General features: G+C 39.7%; 1 protein-coding gene across 1 annotated transcript; it reads right to left on the reverse strand.

Moving 5' to 3' along the window:
• Positions 1-1,034: 1,034 nt before the first annotated feature.
• On the reverse strand, positions 1,035-5,977 carry LOC148042161 (pentatricopeptide repeat-containing protein At3g09040, mitochondrial-like). The gene has a single exon (XM_087685777.1). It carries the CDS (start codon positions 4,938-4,940, stop codon positions 2,511-2,513), a length of 2,430 nt encoding a protein of 809 aa, XP_087541903.1. The 5' UTR covers positions 4,941-5,977; the 3' UTR covers positions 1,035-2,510.
• Positions 5,978-12,151: the final 6,174 nt, after the last annotated feature.

Consider the following 12,151-nt stretch of genomic DNA (forward strand, 5'->3'; position numbering starts at 1 on the left):
TGCCCTCTTTTCTGTAACAACATTCATCATATGTTGTAATATGACTAAAAAACTCATTTTTATCATCATTCTATCTCGAAGACAATATATAATTTTCTTGTTATAACTTGCCACTACGAATGTCATTTTTTTAATCAAAACAATAGGCAACAATGAAACATATTCTTCCAACATAATGACAGACAATACTAGAATAACAAGAACCTTCGTTTTGTCATCTACCTCTTCCTTTAGAGCTCTACCTACCTTTAGAATTGCCACAACCTCTCGAAATCTACATGTCACCAAACTGTTAATTTAACTTGTTTTACTCATTACCACCAGTACAATCCAGACCACAATCTCTTAAAGAGAATCTAACATGTTCTCTTCCTAAACTTAGTATACTAATGCATCTGCAATGCTTTTCACCTTCAAAATATACATATTTACAAATAACTTTCATTTCTTCAAAGTATTTAACTCTTAAGTTAAATCTTTCGTACCCTTGTATTTACTGAAAATATATTCTCGAATATTGTCTAAGTTATATTTGAATTTTTTACATTTCTAATATACCCCAGCATAGTGTTATCAATGATCGTAAACAACCAATACATTATCTTTTTGTCTTTTGCATTCCATTCTCTCTACACTTTTAATTCTTCTATAGAACGCAATATTAGTGAGTTTGGGAATCTCCCAAATCCCATTTTTTGAATACTAAAAAGGTGGCACCTAGATAACATACCCATAAGTTTCTCAAAACCATATGATGTGACCTATCATTGGAAAGCACTTGAAAAATGGAATCTATTGAGCTATAAAGCACTCGGTTTGGAGTTATAGTGTGCAAGTTATGACAAATCCAAATATTTGACCACGTGTCCCAAACTTATGGGAAATTCCCATATTCCCCAATAAGGTATTATAGTCGTAGGATTACTTAGCTCTGATTCTTTTTTTTCATCTAAAACAAAACTCATAAAGACATTTTCCAATAAGAAAGTTTCTTACACAGAACATCCATGATGGGTAATTGTTTTTGTCTCGCTTCTTAATAATTGGATTTCAAGTGTTTTCAACAATTATAATGCAATTGAGTACCAAATAATAAGCAAAACTTGTATAAACCTCTACAAAACGTGCACAGTAATAAACCGAGCAACCTTTTTTACTAACTGCTCAATAATACATACAATCTGCAACATGTTTGCATATAAACCTTGTGTTTGCCTCTTAATAAATACCACAAAACATAGAAATTTGACATTTGTAACATGTGCATCTTAAACGGCCAATACTGAAACTGTTGTTTATAATCCTGTGAAGCTAAAATGGAGCATGAAACAACCCCAAATGGCCAAAAACACAGCAGGTAAGCCTTAAAGGACTTATTTGCAAAATATACATCATTCTACTTACTCACCAAATCTCACAACAATCTCATATTTTTTCTCTGCCCTGCTTTTAATATCTCCATAAGCACTATAGAGAGAGCGAGAGAGAGAGAGAGAGAGAGCACAAGAGAACACAAAGTGGATTTTTGCAAAGAATGCAAAACCTGAATCAATGATGAAGAAAGCAGGACGGCATACAATGCTGAAGGCAACAGCCTGGGAAAATGAGGGTACCAGACAGGAGAGAGAGGATGATCTGAGGGAGGAGAGAGGAGATGGGAGCTGGAGAGATGATGCATACAGCAGGATGACATGACCACCAGCACCAGCAAAAGGGAAAAGAATGATGACAATGGTGTGCTGATTCAGCCACATGACAAGGAAAACCTATAAATAAGGAATCAAAGCCTGATCTGTCACAAATACTGCCAACTGCACCAAAAAAGTGGCCAACTGCCTAAAATGCTGCCAACCTGGCCTGCAGATGTCTACCCTGCTCAAGACAAGCCCGGCCTGCCAGAAAACTGTCCATCCAGACTGGAAAAGTGCTGCCTATCTCAACACAATACAGAAAAGGTGTAGCCTGCTGCTGGAGAGTCACGTGCTCTGCTGGACAGGCTGAGAATGCCATGGGCAGATCTGGTGCAGGAAGGGGGCGGATCTGGGAAACCCAAATATCCATTTAATATGACTGGGGTGACCACTGCTGAGACACAATAAAGGACTGAAAGACACAGAGTGCCGAGCGGAGGCTCACAACCATGGCAAAGAGACAGAAGATGCCACGTGTGCTAACACAATGCCCAAGGGGAATGCCTCTACAATGTAGTCATTCTATAACCATACAATTTTCCATGATACTGGGATCCATATTCTTAGCCTCCAGAGGTTCACTCAGACAAACTCTGTACGACTCTTAAGCTTAGAACAGATCGATAAATCAATGGCACAATTTTCCTGTCTATGAGGTCTGTAGATCCTTTGACTCAAAGACCTTCTGTGTAAAGTGATGGAAAAGTCACGGGTTCCAGCCAATTTAAAAAATCAAGCAGCCCAGCTTGTAATTCTCTTTTGATAAGAAGCTGTAGAGTGTATCTGCTGTGATGGTTTAAGGGACCTGCTGCCTATAATTTAAACGGAGGCCTCACTGAAGCAAGAAGTTCCAAAGTCCTTGTTGCCATACATCCAACTGGAAGCCAGCATTGATTTCCATGAAGAAATATCAGGACACAATGGCATAGTTTTGAGCAGCTCTTCCGCTGTGGTAAACAGTCCTGCACATGCAAATAAATCAACCATGCAGTTGAAATGCTCAGGAGAGGGCATGATTCCATGTTGTTCCCTCATGGACTCTAAAAATTGGCAGCCTTTGTCTTTTTCTCCAGCATGATTGCAAGATGAGAGGACACTAGTGTATGTCCGGGCATCTGGTTGTAGGCCTTGCATCTGCATCTCTTGAAGGATTTGCTCCACCTTGCAACAGTTGCCATGTTCCGCATACCCAGAAATCAATGCATTCCATGACACTAAACTCTTGAATGGCAAAATATTAAATGTCTTTTGTGCTTCATTAAAGCTACCACACTTCAGATACATATCTACCAGAGCAGTCCCAACAAACATATCCAAATCAAATGAGCTTTCAACTAGCTGATCATGGATAAGCAGGCCCTGCCATTTGGCTCCTGTATTACTACATGCTTTCAACAGGTACAAATACGTGACCCTATCAGGCTTCACATCCCCTTCTAACATCTCCTTGAAAGCTTTAAATATAGGCAATCCACATTCACCACACTGAATGTAGCTGGAAATCATAGCATTCCAGATCACTGCAGTCTGATTTGGCAAGTTGTTGAAAACTTTGTGTGCATCCTCCAAACTCCCACAGTTTATATACATATACATGAGACTTGACCTAATTATATCATCTCCTCGAAATTCATATGACATGATATGACTATGTATAAGCCTCCCCTGCCCAATGGCTTTGGGAGTATCACATGCTTTCAGAGCACCCACAAAAGTATCTTTGTTTGGCTTTAAACCTTCTTGCTGCATTTTTTGAAAAAGTTTCAAAGCACGATAGCCCTGTCCATGGTGGGAATAGCCTGTAATCATGATAGCCCATGATGTTGGGTCTTTATTAGGCAGACTTTCAAATATTTTGCTTGCATCCTTAAGACTTCCACACAATGCATACAATGCAACAAGGGCGTTTGCAACAACATCATCCTTCTCAACATCAGACTTCAAAATTTCGTCATGGATTAACATTCCTTCATTTAGAGCTTCAGCATTTGTGCATGCTTTCAGAATGCATATATATGTCACATTTGTGGGTTTCACACACCCCAGTTGCATTTTACCAAAAAAATATAAGACAGAGTGACTATATCCATAATCAAGACAACCTGAAAGCAAAGCATTCCATGAGATAGCATCCCTACCTGGTAGCAATGTCAGAATTCTATAAGCCTCAACCATAAGTCCACATTTGGCATAAGCATCAATGAGAGAGTTTCCAAGTATCAAGTCAGATTCAATTCCAGTTCTGATAACCTTATCGTGTATCAGCCTGATTTGCCACAGAGCTCTGGTATTTCCACAAGCTTTTAAGCTTGACGTATATGTAACTACATCACCCTGTATGCCTTTTGACAGCATGCCTTCTAAAAGCTCAAGAGCAAGAATGCCATGGCCATGTTGTGCATGTGCTGTAACCATCATATTCCAAGAAACCAGATTGCGACTTGGTAACACATTGAACATTTTCTGTGCCTCATCCAAGCTCCCACATTTTGCATACATGTCAATAATTGTGCTCCCAGTAACCACATCTATTGCAACTTCATTCTTTACTATTTGATCATGTAGTAATCTACCTTGCCGTATATCGTTTATAGACGCACAAGCATTCAACAAACTCAAAAAAGTGGCATCATTCGGCTTCAAACCTCCCTGTTGCATCTTTACATAGAGATCAAGAGCAATTAAGCTGTGGCCTTGCTGAGTGTACCCAGCAATCAGCGAATTCCACAATACCACATCCTTATTTGAAAGGCAATCAAACACCATGTGTGCCTCTTCCAGTTTCCCACATTTAGCATACATATTTACCACAGCAGTCCCAACAACAAGGTCTATTTCATGCCCTTCCTCGACAATCTGTTCATGGACCAGCTTCCCCTGTCTTAAGGCCCCTAACCCACCACACACCTTCAAAACATAAGAAAGTATGTGTTTGGATGGCCTGGTGCCATCCTGCTGCATTTGGTAATACAACTCAAGAGCCCTCTCAGGATGTCCAAGCAGCTCATGTGCTGAGATAATGGCATGCCAGGTGTGTAGAGTTGGCTTAGCAATGTCACAAAATACAAGGTTTACATCTTGCAAGCTTTTGCACAAGGTAAACAAGCGGATTAGATGATCTCCTATGACAGAGATTCCTTGTAGACCATTGCTAACCATAAGTGAATGTGCTCGCCTGCCACCTGCTAAGTCTTTTCTTGTTAGACATTCTTGTACCATGCGATAAAGGTCATCCCTTGATGTTCTCATCTATAAATAATTGCATACCCTTGTCTCTAAAATAGGTGATAGGTTCTCTACAAGCACCTTCAGAAAAAAATAATGCTATCTAGAATGAGAAAAGCCTCCTAGGACGAAGACAGAACTATCTGCATTATATCAAACTGGTGCAACTGGAACAATGCTTTTCCTACATTCCAATATTCTAGAGACAAATAAGCCAAGCTGTAAATAATGATTTGGATCTCTCTCGTATGCTGTTGACCCAGTGTCCCCCCTGCTCTGCACCACATTTACCATTACAGAACCTATTAGAGATGAACAAGCAGACATTGTCTTGTGAATCTGCAATGGATCTATTTTTCTTTATGTCTTCTAATGCATTGGCCACAATGAGCTGGCATTCCAATCCCCTTTTGATAGTTGCACACATAGTTCTTTGTTTATTTGTTAAAGCTTCTTTGATGCCGCAACTCATAAGCTGCAGAAACAAGCAATAGGATCCGGTGCAGACCCTACAGCTGCATCTTGTCAGCAGCTGTTTCCTCACTGACCAGCATATCCTGCATCCAATGTTTCCATGTTTCAATGTGACTGCAACTTGAGCTAGCATTCTATTCACGGCTTTCAAGCGTTGGCAACAGGAACATTTCTTGAGCATGTCCCAATCGCACATTTGAGAAGCTGTGTTGTTCACGATCCCCTCCGGCATACACAGTAATATGTATAACAGCACGAACAAATTTGGCAATATGTCATGCAGCTACATCATATTCAAACAAAATTTGTCTTCTCATCAGTATTGCGGTTATCAATTGCTGCAACTACTGTCTTCCATGAAGGATAATTGTGCTTATCCGAGCAGGTGGCATTCATACGAACAAATGCGCTACACCTAGCAGAGTTTTTTATCCCTCTCAATTGATTTCAGCGCCTGCACTTGTTGTGATCGGATGCTCAAAAGGCTATCAAGTCCGATCCCTGAAGAATATTGAAAAAGGCGTTCTTTCTGTCGAGCTCCTGGCACCGGAGGAGTTGAATAATTAAGGGAACGCATAATTCGTCACTCGAAGCTTAATAATGACTAGCAGCGGTGTATCACACGGGCAATTTCGTTCAATAATCTATTTTTTATCTTTCTCTCTTTTTTTATAGGTGCAACTATATGACGTTTTGTAATTATCTTTTTTGTTATTTGTTTGAGTTAAAGAAGGAAAACATAAGCTGCACCCAAAATTGAAGAAAATCTTAAACCGTTTGAAAACTTTTAGGCTTTTCAAGTTTGTAAACTACAAAATCTTTAAAAAGCTTAAAAGAAAGCTTTGAATGTTGGGAAGCCTTAAGCCTATATAAAGGAGGGAGAGTTAAGTAGTATGGGCTTTCTCTTCATTACGAAATTTGTCTCTTATTTGAGGAGAGAGGAAGGTCATATACAAGCGTGTGGAGACACGTACGTTCCTCGGTCATTGCATTTGCAAGTTAAAAGGTTATATTCAAATCTTCATCATTCGTTCTTTTTAGGATTAGTTTAAATAATTGTCTTGCATCTTTTTAGTTTATTAAGATAGGTTTAAATCTTCGTCATTCGTTTTTTTAAGGATTAGTAAATAGCAATGAAACGAAAATAAAAGAAAATGATCTTTTGAACGTATGGCGATGTTGAGCCAACCGCACCAACAGTCAGGGCATAGGACGGACTTCTATTGTTTTAGAAATTGCAACTCACTTCGACGACAATCTCTCGCCTTGTCTATCAACACTCCACTCTAAGTAACCAACCATCCTTCTCTCCAACCCAAGAAAGCAAGAACACAAAACTAGCTTCGAGTTGTAGTAAACTCACCTAACTTACCTTTCAAAGACTTGAAGATGGTTCCATGACCACGATCAACACGATCCAATGCCATCGCTCCTTCGCATCCACCATTGAGCACACCAATGAGTCAAAGAGCTAGTAGAAACGACGAGAAAAGCAAGATGGTGGCAAAGAGCTTCACCTTCCCTCGCTCAACACACCTCTCACTCTCTCCCTCTCAGTCACTCTCAACACAATGGAAGCAAGATGATAGAATGGAAAGATAAAATAGAAAGCTTGAATAGTCACACTGATAGAGCTTTCGTAGCATGGATGTGCCAAAAGAGTGAATACAAGTGAGACCTCCCACCTATATAGACCAAGAATTAGGGTTAGGGTTAGGGTTTGTGCCTCTTCTTTTATGTTTTGTGTTTAGGGTTTTCACAACTGTGAATTAGAGTTTGCACCCTCTCTTGGGTGTCCTACCCACTTAGTAGGCTCTAGGCCAATCCTTGAAGCATGCTTGTATCTTAGCCTAAATAGACCAATACTATGCTAATCTAACCACAAATACATATGCACAACCCACACAACACTTGCGGGTGTGACAAATACAACTACAGGTGATAAATACAATCTGCACGGGAATGAGCCCCGATTCTCACAAAGGAATACATCCATGATAATATGATGATTTACATAATCCAAAATAGTAGCCGACACTTGTGCTTTTTGCAGCCTTCTCAAAATACCATTAACATTATTTTCCCCCTAGACGAGTGCCAGTCCCATGGCACTCATGTCACAGGTAGCATGTTGTAGCTTACACCGAAGATGGAGAATGCTGGGAACAATAGGTGAAGTAAGCTTGATGGAGGAGTAATGAATATAGCTAATGAAGAATTGTGGTTGTTGAGGAAGATAAGATTCTTTCTACCATGGGTGGGACAGAGGATGTTGCTCATGATGTGATAGATGGTGACTGATATTGTTGCTAGTGACAAATCTTGTAGAGCTGGGTATTGCTAAAGAGACACTTAACTGTTGGTCCTTCTAATGGAGACAACTTGAATGGTCATAGGAAATGATTGGGATATTGCAAAAGATGGGAGATTGATGTTGATGTAGTAGTGATGATGTGTGATCCTCCACAAACTTTGAACTTGCAAAGTAAAACCTCTTGTGCAATCACTCCCTAGGGGAAAGTGCTAGTCTGATGTTCATGCACAAGACAAATAATGATGTTGGTTTGGGAGATGGGTCGGAACTCCAAGCAAGCCTGAAGTGTTGTTCCACACTTGAGGACCCAAAACTGTGAATAGGTTATGGTGCAAATACTAAGTGAGTGCACGTGCTTACATAGTTTAATACATAGTTAGAAGACTCTCCATGGGTGCTTCTATTGATGATGATGGAAAAAATTATCATGGCTGAGGGAAAAGAAGTTAGTAGGTATCCAATCCAATAAACTCTCAAAGAACATGGGTCTCTGTAGGATCAACCACACATGGTAGTTGATGCAATGGTTGGCTTTATGTTGAAGAACCTTTTCCACCTTGCTGGGAAGTGAGGATTGATCACATTGGATAAATCAAATGAAGGGATGAAATGTGCAAGTGACTTAGGAAAACATGTCTAACCAAGGTGAGTCGAGACTCCCTAGGTTTGTCCTAATGTTGATGTGCCCTAAGCAAATATGTGGGAAAATGGGAAAAGGGCTAGGGGGTTAGAGACGGAGCTAGCTGATTGAAGCCACTGGACACATCCAACTTGAGGACCCCTAGGTGCGATGCAGTGCATGTGAGTGCATTTTTCTTTTTCTTTTTTTTCCTCTTATTTTTTATTACTCTTCTCTCCCTCTCTCTCTCTCTCTCTCTCTCTTTGTTGTTCTTTTTTTTTCTTTTGGCAAGTCAAGTAGCAATAGTGATATACAATAAGACATGCTTCCTTACAAGGAGAAATGGAAGTATGAGATCAAAAGGCTGACAGCAAAGAATAAAACTTGGTGCGTAAGATGATTGGTACACCGAGGTGCGTACAATGAAGATTCGAATATTGAGCCTAGACATTGAAGCACATTGCCACATTGTTGATGAAGTTGTTATTGAAGAAAAACTTGAACTTGGCAATGAAGGCTGGTACGCTCATTGATGAAGCAATTTGCAACGGCTCCTAAGGAAGTAGATGACCATTGGATGTTGTAGTCAAGGTATGTTGTCATTGAAGAAATGAGAACCTCATTGCTAAGTTCTTTAAGTTCTCTGTTTCTTTAGTGAGGCTCCAAGATAAATTCGATGTCTTGATTGGCCTTTGATGTCTTGACGTGATGCCTCTCGAGCTTGAGATCTTTAGGAAGGTTCTAATGCTAGTGTTAGCTTCAAGTAGTTAATGTTGTTGAAGCATAATATATTCATAGGAAGCTTCTATTCCCAACAATGATATTGTCTTCAAGCCTTGAGGCTCATTGCATTGCTTTGTCACCTATTTTTTTCTTGCATTCACTTGGTAAAACTTTGAGAGTACTGTTTAGGGCATTCACAAGGAGGAAGTAAAGAATACATAAACATGCCATGGTACTAGAATAAAGAACATAAGCATAGACGTTTTCTCTGCATAAGCTTCAGCATCCATAACCAAAAACCGTTTATGATTCCATAATACATAAACAAAGATTCAAATACTTAAAGAACATGACACAAACATTGAGAATAGCTTGTAGGACCATGAAGACCTAGCACTAACTCTCTCTATATTCAGAAATCATGCAACTCTCTCCAAGAAATACAACTACTTGCATATTAGAATCAGCAATTGAGATACAGGTATTCTGTCCCATGACATTTAAAGACACAATCACATAGGCTGATCTCAACCATTATATCCATATATGAAAGTAAGAGACTAAGGTCATTAATGGAATTCAAGGCCTAGGGATTTACGCCCCTAACACCTAGCACAATCCGGTGGATGACTAGCACACCCACAAGCATAGAGTAAGAGACTGAATGACATAAAGAACATACTTATACCTTGCCAGAGGCCTTGCATCCTTAAACACGCCACACTGAGCTATCATGATTAGAGCTCCTCTGAGATACTCATAATCCTCTTGTGCAGTTGCATAAGTAGTTCTAAAGCCAATCAAAAAGATGAATGAAGTACAAAATCCAAAAAGAAGTAACATCATAACATTATGAGCAACTAGAAAGTAATTGAAACATAAACAATAATGTCTCTGCAGGAGGACATCTACACTCTAGAAGACAGACCATCATCTCCAGCAAGTACAACACCTCTCATCTCCTAGAACTCCTCATGCACCTCATGCATAACCTCCTACACCACATCATTGCTGTCACCGGCATGAAAATGCCTCTCTTGCAACAAAGTAGCAATGTAATCCTCACTATGTCTTTTGGCTTCCAAAGCCTCTGCAAACTATATTCCAAATCATGACATTTGTCTTCAAGCATAGACACCTTCTCATGTATTCCTACATCCTCATGAACATCAACTAGCTGCTTTACCATAAACACATCCTTAAACATAGCATATGGTTGAGAAACCAATGCATCCAAAGTTTGAGCAACCCTCTACCATGACTGTTTTACTTCCAAAAGCAAAGCATCATGAAGTTCTTCATACTCTGATTTAAGCACTACTACCCCATCTACATTCACATTCAAATTTTGAAGAATCAGATGCTCAACCATTTTCAAAGGAGCAAACATGTCCTGCAAAAGTTTATGATCAACTTGTAACTGTGCATACATATCCATGAAATTTTGCATACTATCCAAACACTGAGATTTCAATTCTTCGGTCCATCTTTCAAAGACTATGATTGATATTTTGTTATGCTCTATTTGCCGCTGCAATGCTAACACCTGCTCATGATGTTTAGCAAATAAAGAATCATAATCAACTGCTTTCTGCTTTAATTGTTGATCCCAATCCTCAGCCCTCATCCTCTTGGCATTCAACTGATGCTGGAAACTCAAAACCTATGCTACAATATGTGAATGATCTCGGTCATGCTATCCCACATAAACCATGATTTTTTGCATCATCCTTATGACATTAGTCATACTAGTAACCTGAGAAACATCATTATCTATATCACCCGAGACCAAAGGAGTATGAGGTACATGCACAGACTTAAAGTATCCTTGTAAAGCCTTTTTAACAATAGCAGAAACATTAGCCGAAACCTATTTTGGCTGCTCATCCATATTGCATTTAGCCCTTAGCCAAAATTTACCTATCTTTTTCTTCTTTTTCCCCTTATTACTTGTAGACTTTAATACATCCTTTGTGACCCTTGCATCCAAATGCTCCATCTTCTCATCATACATTGACTTCCCATGATCTTTCACAAAATCCATAACAACCTGTCTTGCATAAGACTTCTGATAACCTGCTTGCGACAAATCTTTGTAAAGAGCTAATCTCTCTTCATCACCACCAAAAAGATCAAAAGCATCACCACTGTCTTTCCCATTACTAGTATCCATTGTTACATCATCAACATGCCTTGCATCTCGAGACATAAAATCAAATGTGATCCAAGTCAATAATGACTCCATATTCAAACAAGGATATTGCCTAAAATCATACTCATATAGGGCTGCCAAGAAACAACCCATGCGGGATTTATGAAAAACCTTCTTAGTCTTCAACACTTTGATCTCTGTCATTAACTTGTCATACAAAACCCCAACCCAATTCGGCATATCCACATTCTCAGCATAATAAATTAAGCCATAAGTCTCCCAAGCTATGGAGTCGGTCTTAATAAACAACATGAACTTCTCCATAAACCACCAAAGGTGCATTCTGCGATCAGCATCAATGCGTTTCATAACATACACCTTGCATGGACCCGTGACATCTCCGAATGCAACGTGCATTTGCTCATTAGAGTATCTCCACAATGCCGGGTCTACACTCATTGGTAATGCAAAAACATGGCTTACAACAACCGTTGTAAGCTCAAGACGACGTGCAATTTTACCCTGGGATTGTCGCAGGATATCCAACTATACTGAAGTATGTATATTGGCAGCCCAAGATTGCCAAGGGAGGCATGCAAAATGATACAACCCGATTCTTTCCAGCCATGCCTTGGTAGATGCATGTTCAACATCCAGTGCCAAAGTAGAATCTACAAATGGTGTAGATGCAGCACTTGAAGCAAGTACCTTAGGTGAAGACCTCAGTGTTGATGCTGCTTCTAACTGCTTCAAGCGCTCCTCCTCATGCGGATCATATTGGGTATTGTCATCATCCTCCACATGAGCTCTTTTTTTCTTGGACAACACCTTGGTGGATGTACGCTGAGTATGTGTCATGGCTGGCAATGCAGGTCAACACACATACGGAGATGGAGAGAAAGAAGAGGAAACAAAAGAAGAACTCTTCATCTCCATCTTGAAATTGAAGTCCA

This window comes from Lygodium microphyllum, chromosome 1, assembly GCF_053477565.2.
Source record: "Lygodium microphyllum isolate KBCC chromosome 1, Lygodium_microphyllum_v1.1.10, whole genome shotgun sequence".
Lineage (NCBI taxonomy): Eukaryota > Viridiplantae > Streptophyta > Polypodiopsida > Schizaeales > Lygodiaceae > Lygodium > Lygodium microphyllum.

Coding starts and splice junctions, on each gene's coding strand:
- LOC148042161 (XM_087685777.1), bottom strand. CDS start 4,940: ATGAGAACATCAAGGGATGACCTTTATCGCATGGTACAAGAATGTCTA.